General features: G+C 40.6%; 1 protein-coding gene across 2 annotated transcripts in view; it reads right to left on the reverse strand.

The window, feature by feature from the left end:
* Positions 1 to 25,838, reverse strand: part of PLXDC1 (plexin domain containing 1) — a 90,226-nt gene that overhangs the window by 19,793 nt on the left and 44,595 nt on the right. For both annotated transcript variants that reach the window (XM_072646274.1, XM_072646273.1), the window contains exons 7-8: positions 25,204 to 25,303; positions 2,821 to 2,916 (exon numbers count right to left, since the gene is read on the reverse strand). In XM_072646274.1, the coding sequence (XP_072502375.1) occupies positions 2,821 to 2,916; positions 25,204 to 25,303 (196 nt within the window). The remainder of the gene's footprint in view (positions 1 to 2,820; positions 2,917 to 25,203; positions 25,304 to 25,838) is intronic.

Consider the following 25,838-nt stretch of genomic DNA (forward strand, 5'->3'; position numbering starts at 1 on the left):
TTTAGGTCTGTTCACCAGGGCTTATGTGGATTTGCCTGGTATAACCTCTCTCCCAGTCTTCATTGACTTCTGGTCATCATTTTGTGCCATCCTAAAATGAATGAGGAAGCTTTGATTTTTTTTTTATTATTTTCTACTTCATGTCTTTTTTGGATATTTGTTGGGGTATGTGGGGTGTGGCATTTAAAAAGGTCAAGAGTCATAATTTCTGAGTAATTAGTCATTTTGTTAATAATACCAGCATTTTAACAAAAAGAGGTCAAAATGCCAGAAACCCCCTCAAACTCTCAAATGCCAGAAACCCTCATGGTGATGGGCTCACAGTTTATGTGCCCTTGGAAAAGCAGGTATTCCTGAGGTTGTCAATCAACTCTTATTGGTTAAGAATTAATGAGAGAATGAATATTATAATGGGAGGTGGGCTCTATTACAATGAGGGTCTTCAAGGTCATAACTTGGATCATGCAAATCTTACTCAAAAAGACATCAATTTCCATATCACCTGTCTGAAAAAAGGAAGAACCCACACATTTTCCCAGACCAGTCTGAGTAAACACAATCAGCAAACGTTCACCTATTAGTCTAAACTTAGAATTTCTTTTACTGTCTTTGATTAGATCTCAACCATCCTGTCTAGTTGATTTCTGGATGAGGAAGTAGAAAAGGGAAAAAACCTTGGTCCTGATTCAATAATTAGTTATTAATACAAGAGAGAAATAATCATTTCTCTCAGGGGAGATCTTGGCTCCTTTACAGCCTTTCACATTGCCATCTTAACTGGAAGCATGACATGAATTGTTCACAGGGTCTATGGGGCATGTTACGGGACAAAGGTCAAGAGCCCTGGGCCTTGATCATTTGCTGGCTCCTGTGGACTGAATGAGGGTGAGCAAGGTAACATGGGATGGGGTGTAACAGAATATAAAGAGGGTATTCTAGCCTTGGTCATCTAGCTGGCTCCTGTGGGATGGATCAGGGACAGAGAATAGCCCAGGACATGCTAGACTTTTTTCAACACCACTGATTCCTCATAGACTAGATGAAGGGTAGGAAGCAGAAGAGAATGTTAGGCCTTGGTTAGTTAACACTGATGCTTGCTCCCCTTAGCAAGGTGGAGGGTAAGGAGCAGAAGAGGGTGTTGGTCAGTCCTGCTACTGTCTCCTTTACACTGGATGCAGTGGGGTGGGGGAGCAGGGAATGGAAAAAAGTGAGGCCACATTGGACATATGTCACAACTCTATGGCAAAACTGTACATAAGATAATAATAATGACTAGCCTTATATCATGTTTTAAGTTTGCAAAATGCTTTGCATCTTATCTCATTTCATAGTAGAAAAGATCACTGGATTTGGAGTGAGAGGACATAGTTTCATATTCTTGATTTCTGCTACTTACTATCTGTTTAACCTTGGGCCAGCTGGGTCACCTCCATGGGCCTAGGCTGTTAATCAGTAAAATCAAGGGGGTTGGATTTGCTGACTTCTAAAGTCTCTTTCAGCTCTAAATATATACTCCTATAATAATAAAACTATCACATGGTTTTAATAAAATCAGCTGATCTTTATTTCTGCCATGGGTTTCAGGTACCTTGTTTGCTGTTAAAGGTTCACTTAATTCACTGGGGAAGGGATGATTTAAATGTACAGAGAGAATGTCCCAGAAATATAGTCTCAGGAGAGTTTGATTTATTCCTTAGTACTTATGTATGGAAATTAGCCCTACACATCAATGTCCTTGCTACCAATTGCTGCTTTTTTTTCTTTGAAAAAAATAGGACTTGTCACCAAAAAAAAAAGTCTGAGATAGGCTTTGTAGGATGATGGCTGATTTCCTTTTTTTTTCTTTCTACCCATGAACTCCAAAACCACATTTTCCCCAAGTAAAGAAATTCTATGGATTGATTCCCTTCGTGCATTCTCACTCCTGGGAGCTCAGGCCTAAGTTTCTCAATCTTTCTTGGTATTCCATGTTAGCCCTAGGATGTTTCTCCCATTTTCTTTTGTTTTGATTGTTTCTTAATATATCCCTGGTACTCAAATGCTTTTGGAGATCCTTTCGGACAGACGCCTGGGTAAATCAGCACTTGCAGCTGATCTGGAGGCACTGCACCTGTTGGTGGTTTTGTCCTCCTACTTTGTGATACAGAAGGACCATCACGGACAGGATGGCACATGTGCTCGGAGTCTAGTGGGCGTCAGCATATGCTTTCTGAAGGGTTTGAGATGGGAACCAAAGTGAAACTAGAATCATTCTTTCCTCCTTCTCTCTGGTCTCCTCCCTGTCCTCCTGCTTGAGGAGAAAACATTGTGGGTGTTCTGTAAGTGATTGCCACCCACTCAGGACTCTGATGAAATTAAAAACCATATCCAAATAGGAACACTGCTTTCCCTTCCTTGCTACCCCTTCCAGTCCTGACTTTGCCATGAACATCCATTGGCGATCCAACAGCTTGGTTTTGTTTGAGATGGGGTTAGGCTACTGCAGATTGTAACTGTTTGTGGCAGTACCATTTAACAAAAGTTCAAAGAAAACTGGGAAAGGAAGGGGGAAAGGAGAGAAGTCTATTTGACGTAGAGTTTATCTGTGTTTTGAGACTGATTCTCAGTTTTTCCTTTTTAGTCATAAACTCCCAAACCATATCTCCTCAAAGTAAAGCGATGCTGTGGCTCAATTGTCTTCCTGGATTCTCATCTCTGGGAATTCAGCCCCAGGTTTCTCAAAAGCAGCATCTTCCACTAGGTTTCCCTATCCCACACCAACGAGTGTCCTATGGGAGGGAACTCTGGGAGGACACAACCCCTGGCAAAATTTCTACTCACTTGGCAGTGGGGTAAACTCTACAGCTGATGTGCTGGTGACTTTGCTGGTGTCCAGCTCAACCCGGTGATACTCATAAATTGTCCTTCGGCGAGATTCTGAAACAAACACAGAATTGATCAGTGTGGGGTCAATCTGAAGAGAGAACTTCCTAAGAGAGTGCAAAATCTCTTCATTCTAGAACAATGCTGCCCATTGTTCTAGTCACATCTCTGTCACCAACATGACCATATGGCTTCTAGTACTTTATTCCTCCTCTTTGGGATTCGGTTTTTTTATTCATAAAATGAAAGGATTGTATAAACTAATTTTTAAGGTCTCCAACTCTTTCTGTGCTTCTATGGTCAAAAAAAGATATCCCATTCCCACAGGCAATTGGGGCATATGTCTAGGAGTCTGATAGGTAGGCTATATAATTTGTCTCTTTTCTTCATTCATTCAACAAACATTATTTATTAAACACTTACTGTATATAAGAAGCTATTTCCAGCCTAGGAACTGGGAGAGATAAAATATTCGATAGCACGTTTCCTGTCTTATGGAGCTCAGTCTGTTCTTTTTATAAAAAATTATTTTTAATTTATGGAATAAAATAAGCATTTCTACATCATAGTACAACAAAAAAGATTATTGTACATAAATCTGTAAATCTACAATGCAAAACTTGCTATTGCTTTCAAATATATAACAAAATTATTATGTAAATCTTTTTTCTTTTTCTTCCCTCTCTCCCCCTCCCCCAGAGATAGCTAACATTGGACACAAATAGGTATATATACATATATGTATACACATATATATGAATATGTATATATACATATATATATACGTGTTCTACACATACTTCTATTAATCAATTCTTTCTCTGGATTCAGATAGCTTCTTTCTTCATATATCCTTTATAGTTAATTTGAGTATTTATAATAGACAAAATAACTTATTCACTCAAAGTCATTCTTAAAGCAATATTGCTGTTATTATATATAATGATCTCTCGGTTCTGCTCAATTTGCTCTTCATTGTTTTATGCGAGTCTTTCTATGTTTTTCTAAAGTCATTGAGCTCATCATTTCTTACAGCACAGTAGTATTCCATCACAACCATATACTACAACTTGTTCAGCCATTCCCCAGTTGAAGGACATCTCTGCAATTTCCAGTTCTTTGCCACCACAAAGAGAGCTGCTATAAATATTTCAGAACATGTAGGTTCTTTTCCTCTTTCCCTAATCATCTTTGGAAACAGACCAAGTAGCGATATTGCTGGGTCAAAGGGTATGTAGGTAGTTTAATAACTCTTTGGGCATAATTCCAGATTGCCCTCCAAAATGATTGGATCACTTTACAATTCCGCCAATTAGTGTCTCAACTTTTCCACATCCTCTCCAATATTTGTCACTTTCACCTTTTATCATTTTAGCCATTCTGGTAGGTGTGAAAATGATATCTCAAATACAGAGGTTCTTAACCTCTTTTTGTGTCCTGCATCCCGTTAGCCGTCTGGGGAAACCTTCAACCCAGTATCACTGACTTCCCTTCCTGCTGTTCTTTGAATGAGACACTCTATCCCTCGTCTCCAGGAATTTTTTCTGGCTGTCCCCCATACCTGGAATACTTTCCCTCCTCATCTTTGCCTACTTGTTTCCCTGATCTCAACTAAAACCCCACCTTCAACAGGAAGTTTTTCCAACCCCTCTTAATTCTAATGCCCCGCCCTTTTAATTATTTCCTAATTATCTTGCACAGAACTTCTTTGTGCATATTTGCTTGTCATTTCCTCCTTTAGATTGTATTCTCCTTGAGGGTAGGGACAATCTTTTGCCTCTTTTTCTATTCGCAGTATTTAGCACAGTACCTGGAACACAGTTGGTGCTTAATAAATGTTTACTGATGGAATTAAATGGATAGACTCCTCATAAGAATGTTTTAAAATTAATAAAATACTTAAGATCACAAAAGAAACCAATTATACTGAAACAGTTATCACAATATTTTTTCCGAAGTTCATGGACCCCAGGTGAAGAACCCTTGGTCTAATAGAAGGATAAGATGCACACAAATAAATATAATAAAGAGTATCCCAAAAGTCTTAGTACAATTTCACAACACTAAAGCTTTTGGGACACCTTGTATATGATGCATACACTAAAGAACTACTTGCTTATGCACAACTCATATTCAAGATGATGTAACATGGAGCTGACTAGGACCATGTTTATTTCTCCTAGACTTTCCCATCAGAAATGTATATATGTATGTGTATATATATATATGTGTGTGTATCTATATACACATATGTATATATTGTACTATATATGTGTATATACACACATACATGAATATATATATATATACATATCTACACACATATATTTATGTATACATTGGGCAGTTAGGTGGCACAGTGGATAGAGTGCTGGACCTGAAATCAGGAAGACTCATCTTGGTGAGTTGAAATCTGAACTCAGATACAAGCTAGCTGTGTGACCATATGCAAGTCACTTATCCCTGTTTGCCTTAGTTTCCTCATCTGTAAAATGATCTGGAGAAGGAAAAGGCAAACCACTCCAGTATCTTTGCCAAGGCAATCCCAAAATGGGGTCACAAAGAGTCAGACAGGACTGAAACAACTGAACAGCAAAAATATACACTATACATACACACATTTATGTATACATTCACATATACATGTATACACACACATAATTTGTACATACATATCATCAGTAAGATGCTGTTTTCACTTTTCTACAGCTCTTAAACTGTGGCAGTTATCTCTGCCAGCTTTGGGGACACTCCAACCTTGTACATACCCTGCTCTGCCTTATTGAATTCTGCTAAAGATCAATTGCAGGAAATTACATTCAGAGGAACGTGAGATTAGTCAAGGACTGACTAGAAATGGAAATCTTTCCATATGTAAGGACAGAGAAAGTACCTGTCTGTCTGGAACAAATGAGCAGAGGACTACCTGGAGTCAAGGGGAAGGACAAGAACATGCTGTAAGGATCTGGTGGCTTTTTGATAGGTAGGCTGGGCAGTTGTACCAGTCATGACTGCACTTCAGGCTACTACCCACATGATGATGCTAAGGTCATGATATAATACCTTGGCCAGGTTGGCCTCCAACTTGCTCTGCCTTCCTGGAGTCCCAGAGCTAAGCTCTGGTTCTGTCCCAAACTCTATCACAGAATCCCAGATTGAAAAGGGACTTCTGAGGACATCTAGTCTAACCCCTACCTAACTAATCCCCATTAAGCCATTATTTTGTCATCACCTGCCTCCATGGAGGGGGAATCTACCACATTCCAAGGCAGTTCATTCCATTCTGGGATAGTTCTAATAGCTAGAAAATTTTTCACTCTAGATGGCACAAGGGAATAGAGTGCTGGCCTTGGAATCAGGAAGACACATCTTCCTGGGTTCAAATTTGGCCTTGGACACATATTAGCTGTGTGACCCTGTTTGCCTCAGCTTCCTCATCTGTAAAATGAGCTAGAGAAGTAAATGGCAAACTATTCCAGTATCTCTGCCAAGAAAATCCCAAATGGGGTCACAAAGAGTCAGACACAACTGAACAACAATGACAAATATATATGTGCTTATACATACATACACATGTGTTGTACATACATATATGTATAAGATATAATAATAGTATTATTTACTGTTTTAAGGTTTACAAAGTGCTTCATGAATATCACCTCATTTGATCCTCACAATCCTCCTGGAGGTAGGTGCTGTTATGATCCCCATTTTACAGATGAAGAAACTGAGACACATTAAGTAACTCACCAAGAGTTATATAAATTAGTAAGTGTCTGAGGCCAGATTTAACTCAGGTGTTCCTGACTCGACATGCAGGGCGGTATTCACTGTGCCACCTTAATAAAACTTTAAACTGCACTAAAACTTTTGGGACACCCTTTTAGCATCATCTCACATGCGCTGTATAAATGTAGATAGAAGCTAATCTCAGCGGGAAGGAACTAGCATGTTTGTTTTGTTTTTTGTTTTTGGAGGGGGGGAAGGAATGGAGAACAAAGAAAGGTCTGTAGAAGGCAGGATGTGAGCTGAATCTTGAAAGAAAGCCAGGAGGGAGGAAGTGAGAAGTGAGAGCATTCCAGGAACAGGACATAGCCAGTGAAAAGCATGGGAGCTGGGAGAAGAACAGTCAGGGTAGCTGTACTGAAGAGTACATGGACATGAATAAAGTATAAGAAGCCTAATTGTTGGTGGAGATGTGAACTGATGCAACTATTCTGGAGAGCAATTTGGAACTATGCTCAAAAGGCAATAAAATTGTGCATACCCTTTGACCCAGTAATAACACTTCTAGGTCTGTATCCCAAAGAGATAATAAAAATGAGGAAAGGATCCACATGTACAAAAGTATTTATAGCAGCTCTTTTTGTGGTGGCCAAGACTTGGAAATTGAGGTGATGCCCAACAGTTGGGGAATGGCTGAACAAGTTGTGGTATATGAATATAATGGAACACTACTGTGCTTCAAGAAATGATGAGCAGGCAGACTTCAGAAAATCCTGGAAGGACTTATATGAGCTGTTGCTGAGTGAAGTGAGCAGAGCCAGAACATTGTACACGGTAACCACAACATTGCGCAATGACTAATTTTAACAGACTTAGCTCTTCTCAGCAATGTAAGGATCTAAGACAATTCCAAAAGGCTCATGATGGAAAATGCCATCCACACCCAGAAAAGAACTGTGGAGTCTGAATGCAGATCAAAGCAGACTATTTGATCTCTTTTTTTGTTTTGTTTCTTCTTTCTTGTCATTCCTCCCATTGGTTCTAATTCTTCTTTATAACATGACTAATGTGAAAATATGTTTAATATGAATGTATATGTAGAGCCTATATCAGATTGCACACCATCTTAGGGAGGGGGAATGGGAGGGAGAGGGAGAAAATTTGGAACTCAAAATCTTACAAAAGTGAATGTTGAAAACTAAAAATAAATAAATATATTTTTTAAAAAAGTATAAGAAGACTGGAAAGGCAGGAAGTGGCCAGGTTATGAACGACTTAAAAAAATTAAAGGATTTTTCTATTCGATCCCAGAGTCAATGGAGTGACTGAGGAGCAACATTCTGTGGTCAGGTCTATGTTTTAGGAAAATCCCTTTGGCAGCTGAGTGGAAGGTAGATTGGAGTTGGAGGGGAGACTTGAATCAGGGAGGAGAGCAATGAGGAGGCTTTTGCAATAGTCCTGGTGTGATGAAATGGATGAGGGAACCTGTACCAAGATGGCAGCAGAATTGGTGAAAGGCTGGATTTAGAATTAGGGGACTTAAGTTTAAATTTCACCTCTGATACTTAATAATTGTGCAACTTTGAAAAAGGCATCCACCTCTTTTTACTTCAGTTTCTACATCTCTAAAATGGGAGGTTGAACTCAAGGATCTCTTGAGGCCCTTTTCCTTTCTAAATCCAAGTGGATGTTTATCCTGAGTTAGCAGGAATGCAGTTTAAATGCAGGTCTCCTGACTACATAGCCAGGGCTCTTCATGGTATCACTCCAAGTCTAAGTGAAGAGAGGCTTGCTGAGAGTATCACCTCAGGGCCCACCCCGTCTGGACATGCAGCTCACTCACAGGCCAACCTTCCTGGTTTCTTTTTTCAATGAGGAACTTGATCTTCCCCATTCCTGCTCCATCCTGAAATGTTTACCTTCAAACTGTACGGACTGATTCCTGTTACAACAAAAATCTCAATGTAATTTTTTAAAAATTAGCGAGCTAATAGGCCAATTGCCCACTTACTGTAGCAGTATTCAATACAACAAAATGCCAAAGAATGAAATTGGGGCCATCCCATGGAATATGTGTTGATGGGACTATTCTGATTCAATTGACCTACATATAGTATAAACACAAGGGAAAGTTTTTATAATGCTAGAAACCAGTTACAAAACTGACCCATTCTATAAGGGCTAGTTATGTCATATCAGCTTTTGTTTCCCCCTTAAGGGACATGAATTTCCTTGTGTCACATCTAATCCCTGTTATTATAAGTTGAATTTAAATGAGAATTTATCAGGTCCCATAGTCAGTCAACAAGCATTTATTAAGCACCTATGTGCTAAGCTAAGGGGCATATGGGGTATTCAGGGCCACCAGCACCTGGTGGGAGAGTTTGCTGAACCCTTTTCAGGGCTGCTCATCCACCTTTGGTGCCCATCTGATTCATCTAATTCTTACTTGTGGTGCCAAGAAGCTGTAGCAGCCACATCATCTTGGCTGACAGGCTAAAACCAGGCTGAGGGTAACTGACAGGCCTCAAACCTGTTGGTGAGTTAGGGGGATGTCTTCCCCAAGCATGTGAAGACTTCCCTCATGGGAATGGGTAGATGAGAACAATTTGTTCCAGTAGCCACGAAGGTGGCTGAAGGAGCTGCTGTGGAGCGTTTAGAGCTTGGTCAGACATCAAAGATGCCAAGGACACTCCCTGCATCCTGGGCCATTGCCAGTCATCTTGACTTTTGTCCTGCCACTAGACTTGGATGACTCAGGAAGAAAGAGTGAGGCTGATGACTTTATGCAATTCAAATCCAATTCATGCACAAGTTAAGACGTCACTATGATGTCATTGATTCTTTTCCAAAATAAAGGACAGCAACGTGCTACATGCTAGTCCATTCATATCTTAGGTTATTGTTTCTTTTATATTTCAAACTATGCCACTGACTCATTACAGGACCCTGGGTAAGGTCATTCCCCCCTCTGGGTCTCTGTTTTCTTCTCTATAAAATAGTGGAGTTGGATTCTCTCAGCCCTGGTACTCTGTGGATCTAATATACCTTTGCCTACTATCAATGAGGATTTACTAAACACTTACTATGTGCCAGGTGCTGTGCTAAGCTCTGGAGAAACAAAGAAAGGTAAGACCAGTCTCTGTCCTCAAGAAACTTCCAGCCTAATGAAGGATACAATACGCGAACAGTTATGTGTGAGCAAGATCTATACAGGATAATGGGATGATGGGAAAAGCTTCTTGCAGAAAATGGGATTTTAGCTGAGACTCAATGGAAGTCAAGAGAAAGAAGGGAAGAGAGACAAAAATCCAAACATGGGACCCAACTAGTAAAAATGCTTCGAGTGTCTTGTGTAGGGAACAACATGGAGACCAGTCACTGGACGGCAGATAACATGGGGGAAAAGGGGAGGAAAGTGTAAGACGACTAGAAAGGTAGGAGGGGTCCAGGTTATGAAGGGCTTTGAACACCAAACAGATTAGATAGATTTGATTATATTTGATTTTTGAGGTGATAGGGAGTCACTGGAATTAACTGAATGGTGTGTGTGTGTGTGTGTGTGATGTGGTCAGATCTACTCTTTAAGAAGATTAATTTGACAGTTGAGTGGAGGATGGACTAGAAAAGGAAGAGATTTGAGGAAGGGAAAGGAATTAAGAGGCTAATTTGATAGCCTAAGCACAAAGTGATGTGGGCTTACATCGGGGTGATGGCAATATCGAAAAAGAGAATTGGGAATATTCAACATATGTTGCAAAGGTGAAATTGATAGGCATTGGAAATACAGGGTGAGCAATGGTGGGGAATCAAGGATGACACTAAGATTGTGAGCCTGGAGGACTGGGAGGGTGGTGGTGCCCTCCATCATGATAGGGAAATTTGGAAAGGAGAGGGTTTGTGAGGAAGGCCAATGAGTTCAGCTTGGGACATATGTGATATCTATTTAAGATATCTATATGACATCCAGTTCAAATTGTCTAATAGGTGGTTGGATATTCAAGACTGCCTCAGTTTCTACAGGTTGTGTGTTGGTGTTTAGTCATTTCAGTCGTGTCCAACTTTTCATGACTCCATTTAGGGTTTTCTTGGCAAAGATCCTGGAGTGGTTTGCCATTTCCTCTTCTAGCTCATTTTACACATAAGGAAACCAAGGCAAACAGAGTTAAGTGATTTGCTTAGGGTCCCATAGCTAGTAAGTGTCTGAGGACCGATTTGAACTAGAGAGCTTTTGGCTAAACCAGTGGATCCGAGAATCATCAGCAGACAGATAATGATTGGATCCATTGGAGCTAATGAGATCACCAAGCAAAATAGTATAGAGGGAGAAAAGACAGTCCAGGTCAGAGACTTGTGGGACACCCAGGGATAGCAAATGTCAACTAGATGAGGATCCTACAAATGAGACAAAAATAATGGTCAAATAGGTAGTAGGAAAACCAGGAGAGAATAACATCATGAAAACCTAGAGAGAAGAGTATCAAATTGAAGAGGGTGATCACCAATGCCAAAGCCTGCAGAGAAGTCCAAGGGATGAGACCATTGAAAAAAGGCTGTTGGATTCAGCGGTGAAAGGAGGTGGTGGAGGTAATCCATTGGGACTTGGCAGGAAAAGATTGCTGCTAGGATAAGAGGGTAAGGGACTCTAGAGAGGAGGACCGTATGGAGTTGAATTTGTTCATTGAGGGCTCAAGATGAGGAAGGGAGTAGCCAGTGATTGCTTGGGAGAGAACTGAGGGTTCAGGGGTTCGTCGTTGAAGATGAAAGGGTTAAAAGTTATAGTTGGATAAAGGAATTTCTGAATTTATAAACTTGAAAGTGGAATACTTGTGATGATGGTAAGGTCAAGGGTATGACTTAGCATGATCTAGTATGACCATCCTTTCTAGGAAGAACAATCTAACAAATAAACAAAAGACAGAAGGGGTCTTTTTAAAGAACCACAGAGAAGACCAAATAGCCCTGGCATGCTTGGGGCAGGACGATTAGAATGATGGATTGATTGACTGAATGAATGACTACAAGAATGATGAATTGATTGATTGAATGAATGACTACCAGCTTAATGCTTAAGGTGATGCTGTAGGTCAAAGTGGTCAGTTTTCATGCTTCTCAGATGTCACATTCTCAGATCCACAAAGAAATGTGGATCATTCCGGAAGCTAGGCAAAGGCAGAAATGTGGGGTTTGGTTTTCTGTTTAAAGTAGAGTTGGAACAAGAATGATCAGAAAACTTCAGAAGCTTAAGTATAGAGAGGGGAGTTTCAGGTTTGTTGAGTTGTTTCAGTCAGACTCCTTGTGACCCCATTCTGTTATGCCTGGTCCTACATTAACTTTACAGACATCGCTATCTGCTTGGTGGCTCCTATCCAACTCACTGACAACGTGCCAAAGGGGAACTCGCCAGGCCCTAGAAAATGTTCCTTTCAAAAGGCAACTCTATTCAGTGAAACAAGCAAGCATCATGATGCTTTCAGATGGCAGAAGATGCTTCATGTGCATCAAATGTACCAGAAATAAGCTTTCTCATCAGTGTGGACTCTGGCCTAACTACTCAGATAAACTGAATCAGATCCTGTAGCTTTTCTGTCAAGGCACAGAGCTTTGACTCCTGCCACAGCAACTTTCCAAATAGTTTCTCAATCAATAAGTGTTTATTAAATGCCTACTGTATGCCAGGCACTAGGTTAAGCACAGTAATATTCCATTGCATTTATCCACCACAACTGGTTCAGTCGTTTCCCAGTCTCTGGGTGTCTGCTTTCATAACATTGTTCATGATGACACCCGTTTATCTGCAATGTCCAAAGTGCTTTCCTCACAATAACCCTGTAATGATAATGATGATGGTGATGATGGTGGCAGTGGTGGCAATCTAACTATTCCCATTTTGCAGATTGAGAAACAGGTTTAGAAACAATAGGTGGCTAGACCAGCTAGGTGGCACAGTGGATAGTGCCATGGACTCACAATTAGGAAGACCTGAGTTCAAATGTGACCTCAGACACATACTAGCTGTGTGACCTCAGGCAAATCATTAACTGCTGTCTGCCTCAGTTTTGTCATCTGTAAAATGGGAACAATAATAAAGCACCTATTTCCCAGGATTATTGTGAGGATAAAATGAGATAACATTTGTAAAGCATTTTGAAAACCTTCAGTGCCCTATAAATGAGAGCTGCTATTATAATTATTATATTATTATTATTAATATTAATCATTCAGCTAGTGAGTGTCAACATTAGGATTCAGGCCTATCTTTCCTTACCCCAAGGCCTATATTCTTTGAACTATGCCCCATTGTCTCTCTATTAATAATAGAGCTGAGAACTTACTACCCAAAGAAACAGTGTAGGGTAGTGGATCCAAAGCAGTAAGAATCAGTAAGACCTGTGTTCAAATTCCACCTGTCACTCTCTCTAAGATACTGATGTCTGTCAGTCAGATAACAGTCCTAGGCTCTGTATACACATATTCGTGTTGTTTACAATTCATGAAACTGTATACATTATTTCATTTTGTCCTTATAATAGCTCCGTAATGTAGGGATTCCAGACATTATCCCATCCATTTTACAGATGAGGAAACTGAGGCAAAGAGAGTTTAGGTGATGTAGTCAGAATCCAGGTCTGTTCACTAAATTCACACTAAGTTCTGTGTTCCATCCACCGCACCATAACTGTCTCCACTGAATATATATACAGATCCTCAACTGAATTCTTCCTCCAATACCTGATCATAGAGTGAAGGTAACCCTTGGGTTCTGTAAGCTATGCCAGTAGAGTACAAGCTTAGGTGAGTCCTGCCAAGCTGGAAAGCTAGACTTTGAGGATGGACCTAAGAGCCAGCTTGCCACTTGCAGAGAAGTTTATCACCAGAATATTAGTCACCAGGTGTTGCTATATTTGGCAATGATTGCTCATGGAACCATCAACTAAGGCATGGATCTATTCACAGTGATAAAATCATGGATCTTTAAAGCATCAAAGGGAGTTAGGAATAGAGATAGCCAGTCATAACCACAGGAAGAAATATGTTGGAGTTTAGAAAGGAATAAAAGAAGAGGAGTTGGAAGAAAAGGCAGAGAAGGAAAGGGACAAAGAAGGTAGAAGAGGCTGGAATGAGACTTATAGGTTCACAGAGTGAGAAAGTACCAAAGAGTTCATCTACTCCAGGGTTTCTTAAGTGGGGGTCATGAACTTCAAAAAAATTATTTCAATAACTGTATATGAATATTATTGGCTTCCTTTGTGCTCTCATGTATTTTATTTTATACATTTAAAAGCATTCATCTAAGATGTGGGAAAATTGGAGGACTAATGCATTGTTGGTGGAGTTATGAATTAATCCAACCAGCAATTTGGAACTATGCCCAAAGGCCTATAAAACTGTACTTACCATTTGATCCAGCAGTACTACTAGGTCTATATCCCAAAGAGATCATAAAAAAGGGAAAAGGTCCCACATGTACAAAAATATTTATAGCAGTTCTTTTTGTGGTGGCCAAGAATTGGAAATTGAGGGGATGCTTATCAATTGGGGAACAAGTTGTGGCATATGAATATACTTGGATACTACTGTGCTGTAAGAAATGATGAGAAGACAGATTTCAGGAAAACCTGGAAAGACTTACATGAACTGATGCTGAGTGAAGTGAGCAGAACCAGGAGAACATTGTACACAGTAACAGCCGAGTTATGTGATGACCAGTTTTGATAGATTTAGCTCTTCTCAGCAATACAATCATCTAAGACAGCTCCAAAAGATTCATGATGGAAAATGCTGTCCACATCCACAGAAAGAACGTTGGAGTCTGAATGCAGATTGAAGCATACTATTTACTCTTTTTTGTTTATTTTTTTCTTGTGGTTTTTCTCTTTTATTCTGATTCTTCTTTCACAACATGACTAATGTGGAAATATGTTTAATACGACCCTACATGCATAGCTTATATCAAATTGCTTGTCTTGGTGGGGAGGGAGAAAAAAATTTGGAACTCAAACTCTTATAAAAGTGAATGCTGAAAACTATCTTTATATGTAATTGAAAAAATAAAATACTATTAAGTTGGGGGCTGGGGGAGAGAAACATTTATATGAGAAGGGACTCATAGGCTTTACCAAATAGCCAAAGGGATCCATGACACATGCATGACACACAGGTTTTAAACCCCTGATCTTCTCCAATTCCCTCATTTTACAGAAGAGGAAACTATGACCCAGACAGGTCAAGTGACTTTCCCAAAGTCACACGGGTGGTAAGTGGAAGAGACTGTATCCAAACTCTGGCTCCAAATCCAGTGGCCTTCCCACAGTATAAGCAGCCAGAAGGAGGCAAAGAAACAGAACACAAGGTCCCTGGAATAATCCCCAAATTTGTTCCAGTGTAATTTGGTAATTATGAGTGATTCATAATTGATCATACCAAAGTTGAATCTCAATATGTGAGGTGACTAAGTTGTCCATTCTTGATTTCTTAGGGAAGAAAACACTTTAAATCTGAAATGGCAAAAGTTCCTTCAAAAATTTTAGTAGTATGAGGCTTCAACAATGCAAAGGAAAAAACAACAAAACCAAAAGTAACCTTGTTTAATTATGAGGACCAAATTTGGCCTTGGAGATGAGAAAACGCCCTTTCCTTCCTTCTTTACCAAAGTGGAAGGCCATGGCTGTGGAGCACAACAGAGATACCAACAGACTTAGTTGACTGTTGGCTAGTTTGCTGAACTACTTTTTCAAATCCTTTAAAATTCATTGTTACAAGGGATGGCTCACTGGTTAGAGTAAGGGAGAAGGACATATTTAGAAATGAAGGTAAAAATGGAAACAAAAGAGAATAATAAAAAGAGAACAATAATTTAAAAAAAACAACCTTGATGAAAAATACATAAAAAGAACAGCAGTTCTTCCATGACTGTTTTTGCATCAGAGGCAAGCATAGGTTATTTCGGAAGCAAGCATAGTGTATTTAGAAGACAAGCATGGGATATTTTGGAAACAAGTACAGGATATTTCAGAAGCAATCATCTCAATTCATTCTTTCCCAACAACTCAAAATCTCTGCCCTTGTCAAATGTTTATAAACATGAACCCAAGGAACAGAGACACATTTCTTCTTCCTGAATCACTAAGTGGATCTCTTAGCAGTCTTCCTAACTCCTCAGGGAGCTGAGGAAATGAGGAGAGACCCTCAGCCAGAATCATTCCAACAGCCTTTGGCCATGTTGGCTAATTGGCTGCCCTCTTTCTCTGTCATTCACAAGTTTAGTTTCTGGGGCTCTATGACTCAGCTCTGGGGACTGGCCCTCTAACTCCTACATCTCTGTTGGCCTCTAGTTTTCTGGTTTTTTTCCTTTCCCAAGCTCCTTTCTTGCCTTGGTAACTTCCTTCCATATCACTTCACCCAGCAACATTAACTCTTTTTTAAAAATTTTTTCTCTTTTAACATTAATTCTTCAGGGAGTTATGGGATGTCAGCTGACATGTAGTTAGTAGGCACTGGTATATGGTGGAAGTTTAACTTTATGTTAATTAAATGGTTATAGGGGACATTAATGGATCCCTTAATCAGACCATGACTTAGAAGCCCACAGATTGAGAACTGAAAGGATCCTTATAGATTATCAACCCCCTCGACTCATTTTAAAGATGAGGTAAATAAGGTCCACAGAGGTTAAATGATTAGCCCAGGATCACACAACTAGTGCCTGTCTGACGCAGGATTCAACCCATGTCCTCCTGACTGCAAGTCCAGTGTTCTGTCTACTACCCCAGATTGCCTCTCAATATGTCTTTCATTCCTCCTCTAAAAGTACTGATTAATAGGGTCCATCATATTGCTGCTGAGTGGAGAAGACAAGAGGGATTTTTTTTTCTTTCCAGCATTGCAACATGATCAGTCCTAAGGCACATATAGCTTCTGCTCCCTAGGTCTGGAGTTTCTGTTATTTTTCATTAGATAATTCTCTTCCCTCTCCCCCTCCACACACACACACACACACACACACACACACACACACACACACACACACACACGAGTACCTTCTCTCCTTACTCTAGTCAGATGATGGCAACAGGCAACGGAGCATATCATAGAAATAATGGTCTAGATCCAGAACTGGAAAGGTCCTCAGAGACAATGCAGTCCAATTCCCTTATTTTGCAGATGAGGAAACTGAGGAACAGAGGGGTTAAATGACTTGCCCAAAGTCACACAGATGGTACCTGGTATTCAAACCCAAGTCGTGCAAATTCAAATCCAGCCCTCTCTCTATTTCACTATGCTTCTCCTCAAGTGGGTGGGGGAAGAGTCCTAAACGAGGAATCGGAGACCTTAGTTCTAGACCCTGCTCAGTCTCTCATCAGTCATCCAGTCAGCCAATCAATAAAGATTTAGTAAGTCCTTACTGTGCTCCAAGAACTGTGCTAAGTGCTGCCTTTGGGCAAATAATTTTACCCCTCTAAAACTCAGTAAAATGGGGAGAATATCTCCCATCCTGTCTACCTCATTGGACTGTTGTAAGGATCAAAAGAGGAAACAATGATGATGATGATGATAGCTGAAATTTATATAGCACTTTAAGCCTTGCAAAGTGTTCCACATCATCTCATGAGTCTCAAAATGACCCTGAGAGGTGGGTGAGTTATTATTCCCATTCTATAGATGAGGAAGCAGACTAAGAGAGGATAAATGACTTTTCTACGATCACACAGTTAATAAATGCAAAACAGGATGCAATGTAAATTCAGGTTTTGAACAAAGGTCTTCCAAACGAAGCACCATGCCATACTGTCTTCTGATATAGAGTCATAGGTACAACAAGGTGGCTCAGTGGATAGAGTGCCTAGAGTCTGAAAGACTTCCTGAGTTCAAATCTGACCTCAGATACTTGATAGTTGTGTGATCCTGGGCCAGTCACTTCACCCTCTTGCCTCAGTTTCCTCATCTGTAAAATGAGCTGGAGAAGGAAATGGCAAACCTCTCCAGTATCTTTGCCAAGAAAATCCCAAATGCAGTCACGAAGAGTGGGACACGACTGAAATGACTAAACAACAACAAACTGGACCACAGATCAAAGATTTAAAGCTGACAGTCATTGAGACCTAGCCTCATCCTGATGACATTGCTTTCCTGGACATCCTTTCCAGCACTGACTCATTGGTCATGATGGGGGGAATAGGAATAGCCTTTTTTTCTTCATTACCATGTCCAATTATCCCTTTACCACATCACTCTGTAACCTCCCCTCCTTTGAGATTTATGCTCTCATCCAATCAGATCCTGGTGGTCATTTTCTACTGACCTCCAGATCATTTTTCTTCCTTTCTCAATGAATTCAGTTCCTTGATCAATGTCTTTCTCTCCACCCATATTCCTGCCCTCATTCTAGCACACTTCAACATCCATGTTGATGGTCCCTCAAATATTCTAACTTCCCAGTTCTGCAATCTACTCAATTCTCTTGATCTGTTCCTATACACCATCTCAGATTTACACACAAGATTGTTTTTGTTTTTGTTGTTTTTCCTTTGCATTGTTGAAGCCTCATACCCTTGATTTTGCCATCACACACAAGCATTCCATTTCCATATTCACATACCCTGATATTCTTTCATCTGAACATAAATTTTTATCATTCTATCTTTCCCTATGCCTTTTGACCCCTAATCCTGTTCTCACTAGGACCTCAGTCACTCCGTTCCTCAATACTTTCCCAGGTTATCCCTCCTGTACTGGCTACACTCTCTCCTCTTCCTGGTCTGGGTCCTCTAGTGAACCAGTTCAACTCTATACTAGAGAATATAGAGAATACTCTATAGAAAATACTCTACTCTCTAATGCCTTGCCTTCTTGTTCTATTGCCAATCAAACTTTGCCAAACTTGGTTCTAGATCACTTCCACCATCTGCCTCCTTCTCTTCTATTCACATATTATCGCACAGAGCTGGTAGAAGTCATAAGACCATGCCAGACTTGGTCCACTACATTGTTCCTCACCTCCTGCTGGATGCTGTCTCCTCTCTTAGTTTCCTCTCTACCCTTCTGACTACTTCATCTGTCTCCTGTGCCGTCCGTTCATCTTTGTCTTGCCTCCTAGCTGGGAGCATTCTTTGAGGCTCTGTCCCGGGCCCTTTCCTTTTTTCTTTCCACATTATCTCTCTTGTTGACTTCATTGGTTCTCATGTGGTCATTTGTCATCTCTATGAATTGCAGATAATTTTCCATCTACATAGGGAGCCCTAGTTCCATCCTCTGAGCTTCAATCCCTCACCTCTGGCTGCTTATTGGGCATTTCAAGCTGCCTGGAATAGGCATGTCAAAGTCAACATATCCAAAACAGAATTCTTCCCTCCAAACTTCTTTCCCTTCTAAACTTTCCAAGAGGGAACCACCATCTTTCTAGCTACCCAGGTTCACAACTTTATCATCTCCTTAACTTGTTGTTCTCAGCTACCCCACCGTGGTCAGTTACCATAGGGTGACATTTCTACCTTCACAATATCTTTTTGTATGTCTCCTTCTCACTCACACTACCCTAGGTCAGTGCCCCCATTTACTTAGACACAGCCAAATGCAAAGGAATGGAGATGGAAAATAGAATGTTGTCTACGAGGCACTTGTTGTGGTAAGCTGGTATTGCTGGATTGTAGAGTGTATGGAGGGAAGAAAAGTGTGAAAGAAGGGGCCAGGTTGTAAAGAGCCTTAAATGCCATCTGTGGTTGTTTAGTTGTGCCTGACTCTTCATGACCCTATTTGGGATTTTCTTGGCAAAGATACTGGAATGGTTTGCCATTTCCTTCTTCAGCTCATTTTGAAGATAAGAAAATTGAGGCAATCATGTTAAAGTGACAGCTAGTAAGTGTCTAAGGCTGGATTTGAATTTAGGTCCTCCTGACTCCAGGCTCTACTCACTGTGCTACCTAGCTATCCTTCTCACTTTATATATGGAGAAACTGAGGCCCAAGAAAGTTGAGAGCTGCCTAAGATCACAAAGACAGTAAATGCCAGAAGTGGATTTAAAGTCCTTCCCTTGCTCCCTCCTACCCTGGCTCCAAGAACGGTGCTGGTCTGTTCTAACCCCCTTGTTTTATGGATAAGAAAATGGAGACCCAGAAAAAGGTAAGTAACTTGCTCATGGTCACCCAGGTAGTAAGATGCAGAGGCAGAATTTGAAGCCACATCCTCAGATACCAAATCCTACACAATTTCACTATACAACACCGCGTATTACATCATTTAAATCATGTTAAGTCTCAGGTTTCTCATCTGTATAATGGGTATTACTTACCCAAAAGGCAGCAAAGCATAGTGAACCTAAAATTATCCTCAATGCCAAGAAGACTTGAGTTCAAGTCCTGCTTCTGACGCATGCTGGCTATGTCTAGTGTGTCTGTGACTCTGGATGGGCCACTTAGTCACTCTGTGATCTAGGTGATTCTGTAAAACTAATTTGCAGAGAAAGTGTTGACCTGCATAGGTAGAGTGAGTTTCCTCACCAGTAAGTTCTCCATAGCAGTGAAACCAAAGTGTCAGTCCTTATTTCTATTACCTAACCCATATGGTTGTTGTGAGATGCAAATGTGAAAATATACTAAAAGTGAAACTATAAATCCATATACCAACGCAAGCTTGGATAACTTCTTTGGCCTCATAGATCTAGAACTGAAAGGGCCTCCAAGGCCCTCCTTTTACAGATAAAGAAACTGAGACCCAGGTTAGGTTAACTGATCTGCTCAAGGTTATTGTTGGTGTGTTTGTCCTTTGTTCTTGAAGAGACCATGACATGAAGATGATGACATGACTTGCAGTTGACTTTGATTTGAGTGAAGGAGGGCTGTGCAAGGTCACCGACCTCACTTTCTTCTCCTGAGCCATCTGGGTCCAGTGGCCTGATATTCATCAGAATGACTGGAGATAGCCCAGGATGCAATGTGGGACTTTGGTCATTTTAGGCTAAAATCTTGTCACATTCTCACTTTGAGTGAGATATACCCATTCAATGAATAGGCCTCTTCAAGTAGTTACTCAAGGGATGGCCCCCTTTAATTTTAAAAAATCAAACTGCTCAAGGTTACATGGGCAAAAATTACTAGAAGTGAGATTTGAACCAGTACCTCCAACTCTAAAGCTAGTTCTTTGGATAAGATAATTATTTATAATTCTATTATAATTAAAATAAGATAATTATAATTCTATTATAATTAAAATAAGATGATCATGATTCTATTACAATTAATATAAGATAATTAATTATAATTTGGATAACTCCTTATATGAGTCAGATGGCAAGGGCTAAAGAAAACCAGCCATAGATTGGTCAGACTCATATTTGATCCTAGAGTGTGGCTTTGAGGCTCCTCTGTCCCTACAATATCTGAAGATGAAGGCAGGACTTCATTCTTCTACATTCTTTGGTAGTTTTTTTTCTTTTTTCTGATTTTCCATCCTAGCCTTGGTCCAATTCTCTTGGTATTCTATTTCAGTTGACTTGGCTCTGGTTGAGTTTCTGCTCCCGTCTGTTTCATTCAATTTGACATTTCGGCTTCCTTCCGTGGCCCCACTCCCCCACCCCCATTTGCTCAATGTGATTTCCCTTAGATTGTTCCATCAATGTCTTCCACAAACACCAGCTTCTCACAAGAACTCCTCTCCTGTCTGTGACTCGGATCACTGGCTGTTAACCCCTCCCATTTCAGTGGGGCTCTGATACACAGATGAGAAAAGGCTAGCAGGAAGACTGGCCCAGAGTGGAGAGCAGTGGACTTTGCAACAGGAAGACCCAAGTTCAAATCCTGCCTGAGACACTTAGTAATTGAGATCCTTGACAACACATTTTACCTCTGCTTGTCTCATTTTCTTTATCTATAAAATAAGGAGGTTGACCTCCAAGGTCCATTTCAGTTCCAAATATGTGTTCCTCTGAGTCTAGGATAATTCTTAGGATCCTTAAACACCTGTCTGTTCTGGTGGAATTCCCTTATACTCTCACTCTGCCTTGATAATTAAACTTTGCATCCCCAACTGACTTTCCTTCCTTCCTTTTTTTATAAAAGTGAATGTTGAAAACCAAAAATAAAAAAGTAGATGAAAAGAAAAAGCAAATAAATAAATGCTTGTTATCTTTTTTTAAAAAATCTTCATCTGGAAGGAAGGAAACATTTATTAAATACCCAGTATGTGCCAGGAACTCTGCTATGCATTTTACACATTTGATCCTTAAAACAGGTAGTCATATTACAACCCCCATTTTAAAGTTGAGGCGATCGAGGCAGACAGACTTGTCCAGAGCCACACAGGTAGTAAGTGTCTGAAGTTGGATTAATAATAATAAAAGCATTTAAATAGCACTTACTATGTATTGTACTAAGAGCTTTGCAGACATTATCTCATTTGATTTTCCCAACAACCCTGTGAGGCAGGTGCTATTATCATCCCCATTTTAAAGTTGAGGAAAGTGAGGCAAACAGAAGTTAAGCGACTTGCCCAAGATTATCCAACTAGTAAGTATCTGAGGCTGAATTTGAACTCAGGTTCGACTCTAGACCCAGAGCTCTATCCACTACATGACTTACCTGGTAATGGTGCCTTTCCCAACCAGGTCCAGACAGGCAGGGACATCCAATGACAACTTTTTGTTCATTTACACATTCAAGATCTTTCCTCTTTTGTCTGCATGCACATGTTCTCCATGTCTAGAATGCATTCTCTCCTTCCTTACCTTTGCCTCTTAAAATCCCTAGTTTTCTTCAAAGCTGAGTTCAAATATTATCTCTTATGTGAAGCTTTCCCTGACCCCTCTTTTATTGTCTCCTCCCATGACCTTGAATTGATTTTGTTTATACTACTATAAATATAATTTATTTCCCTTGATAGAAGATAAGATCCTTAAGAACTAGGACTGCTGTATGTAAGGTGAATTTTAGTATAGGTAAGGTAGATTTTAGTGTGTGTGAAGTGAATTTTTGTTGTTATTTCTCAGAGTTCAGTTTCCCAGGATCCATAGCCATAACAACCAACAGTTCCCAAGTGCTAGATATGAGATCCCACAGTTACGGTTCAAAACATCTCCACCATGCGTGCCCATAGTTATATAACGATAGATAATATAAACATCCACTGCAGCTGCCCAGTGAGATACAGGGATGAGGCGATGTAAACTTGGGAGGCTGTTGCTGGCAACATGCCTTCTTTGTTCATCTATAAAATAGGTGGTCACTAGACAGTGAATGGGGAACCCATGGCACAAAAGTGTGTGCCTCAACTGGCTCCCACTGAGGCTTGGGGGGAAGCTTAGGGTTGAACGCACAAGCGGGAATGTTGCGTGTGCCTTGATAGGCCCCCATCAAGGCTTGGGGGGAATCTGTGTTTGCCTCAACTGGCCCCCATTGAGGCTTGAGGGGATTTAGCAGAAGCACAATTTGCACCTGTCTTGATTGACCCCATAGAGACATAGGGGTAGTTGCCCCCCTTCTCACCTGCCCCTTTGAGAAGGGTGATTAGGGAATGTTGTAGAAGTTTGTGCTCCCATTATCAGCAATCCTCTTCTGAGAAAACTAGACTAGAAGAAAGTAAGATTATTAACCCCTTCTTAGTGTCTTTCCTGTCTGACCAAATCAAGAGTGAACCTGTACTAGCAGCCCTCTAGTGTGCTGTGTTTATCTGTCTTACAGTTGCCTCAGGAGCTGGGGGAGATGAAAAGTTTAGATGAAGCAGAGATTATTGGTTTATCCATTCGATGGATCATACTCAAAGTTGCTCAGAGTTGGTTCTGACCAATTGTGTGTTCCACCTTACTAGAATGATCTCTCTCCTCAGAGAACATATAGTTTAAAAGGAGAATAAGACACAAGAGAAGGCTAACTATGCACAGTTGCAAAACAAAGAGTTATGATGCCAGGTCCAAGGTCAACAATGACTTGGCAGGGGGGGGGGCCGACATCAGGGAAAACTTCATGGAGGAGATAGCTTTCAAATATATAACAGACTGTTATCTATTGCAAAGTCCATATACAAAGCCATTCCAGCCTGGCAGAAAATGACAGAGATTATAATCTTCTGGTTTAGCCTTTGAGAACCCAGGGCTAGTTCCATGCAAGGAGGACATTAATGGAAGAATTTATTCATACAAAAATGTAAATGGTGGATTCCTTATCTGTGAGCAAGGTTTAATAAGGGAGAAGGAGGAACATGCTTCTACAGAGGCTCTGGAATTCATGAGGAAGGAAAATAGAGGATAGAACATGTGTCTTGAGGTGCTGAGATTAAAACTTTCACCCCAGTACTTTCTAGGGCCAGCCTTGTTAAGAGAATACAATGGCCTTTAGCTGTAGGGATGGCTGCCTGATAATCAGCCTGCTTGCAAACTAAAAAGAAAAAAAATTTTTTTTTTTTTTTAGTTTTAGACACAGGCCTAATATGTTTTCCTAAAGCCAGCACTCTTGGACAAATCAACCCCAGACTGTACTCCCATTCAACTTCCCTCCTCCCCAGTCAGCTGAGGACTGAATTGGCCATGACAACGAAGCCCCTTCCACTGTTGGGAGGAATAATTGGGGAAACTAATCCCATCCAATGCGTTCTCCCTAAAGGAAATCCATGGACCCACAGAAGACTGTACAAGTCAGCTGCCTCTTCTTGACTTCTGCCTACCATGGGGTCAGGAAGAGTCAGACCTGACTGAACAGCAACTACAGGTGCTTAAGGAACACTTGTTGAATTGACCTTCCCCCAGGTCACAAGGTAGTGGCAGGACTGGATCCAACTTCCCTAGCTTCCAGTGGAGTGCTCTTGCCTCTCTACTACTTCACCTTTCCAGATTGATTACTTATTACTTCTCCTTACACACTTTACACTTTCACCAAAATAGCATACTTGCTATCTCCACCTCTGTGCCTTTACACGGGCTATGCCCCATGCCTAGGAGGCTCTCACTCTTCACCTCTGCCTCTAGAAACCTCATGTAGCCTTCAAGGTCCAATTCTAATGCCACTTTCTTCAAAAGGTCTTTTCTGATTCTGCAAATTGTTATTGTCGCCTCCCCATCACTTCATACTTATCTTGCATAAATATTCTATTTGCTTTTTCACAAATACGTCATATCTCTCCCACTCACTAGAATACAAACTTTTCAAGGTCAAGGTATCTTTCACTGTATCCTTAGAGGCCATCAAAGCACCTGGCACATAATAAATGTTTAGTAAATACTTGTTGACAGATTGATCGCATTAAGACCTTCCCTTGCTTACAGAACAAAGAGTCTATCTTATAATATTATCTTAATACACTGTGTTCTAACACAATAAAATAAGCAAATACATCCAGACATCTGAGAGCAAAAAGCAAAGTGGAATGCCTAAGAAAGAGCAATTCACAGATCGCTGGGTAAATGCTGTGGATAAATTATCCAATCACCTTGGGAAACAGAAAACAATCTAATCATCAGATATCATGACTTTGGGGATCCCTGAACCCAAGAAGTAACTGGACATGGCAGGGTGGTCTCCAGTCACATCCAGTCCTCACCACTTGAGTCAGTAACCATCTACCCACCCTGGGAGGTAAGGAGGAGGCCAAGTCCACACTGAGTGTACCCTCCTTTGGGCCCTGAAGACTCACCTGGCATGTCAGGGGCTGGACTGAGAATCATGAAGGCATCAGACAGGCCGGCTTTGACAGGGTGCTGGGTAGAATTGATGTCCAGGACGGACATTGGGATCTGAAAGGGGGAGAAGATCCTGAAGAGACCTGGTCTGGATGGGCACATCACTTAGGAGAGACAAGGACAGGCAGAATGACATGACCTCTATATCCCAAAGGTAATCCCCAGCCCTGAAGAGCTCTTCTTCCCCTGTACCCAAAAACAAACCCACACTTCTCCACTTGGGTAATTCCTTCTAGCCCTACAACATATGCAGAGGTTTTAGACTGAGCTCCTAAGGTGACCTCTTAGTGCCCAATGAATCAAATCTAAACATCTCATCTTGACATTTAAGAACACTCCACTAATGGTTCATTCTCTTATCCCTCAATTCATGTCTCTTTTACTTCAATCAGTTTGTTCGCTATCCTCTATATTGGACCACCCTACATGCCTTTGCTCAACCCATATCTTCTACCTGAAACCCCATCTCCCTCTATTCTACTAAGGCCATACATTATGTATTATGTATTATGCATTATGCACACGCTGGAAGAGTACTTTGGAATCAAAGAACTCACAGAATAACTTAATTTCTGAGTTAAAAGGGACT

Source organism: Notamacropus eugenii, chromosome 2, assembly GCF_028372415.1.
Source record: "Notamacropus eugenii isolate mMacEug1 chromosome 2, mMacEug1.pri_v2, whole genome shotgun sequence".
Lineage (NCBI taxonomy): Eukaryota > Metazoa > Chordata > Mammalia > Diprotodontia > Macropodidae > Notamacropus > Notamacropus eugenii.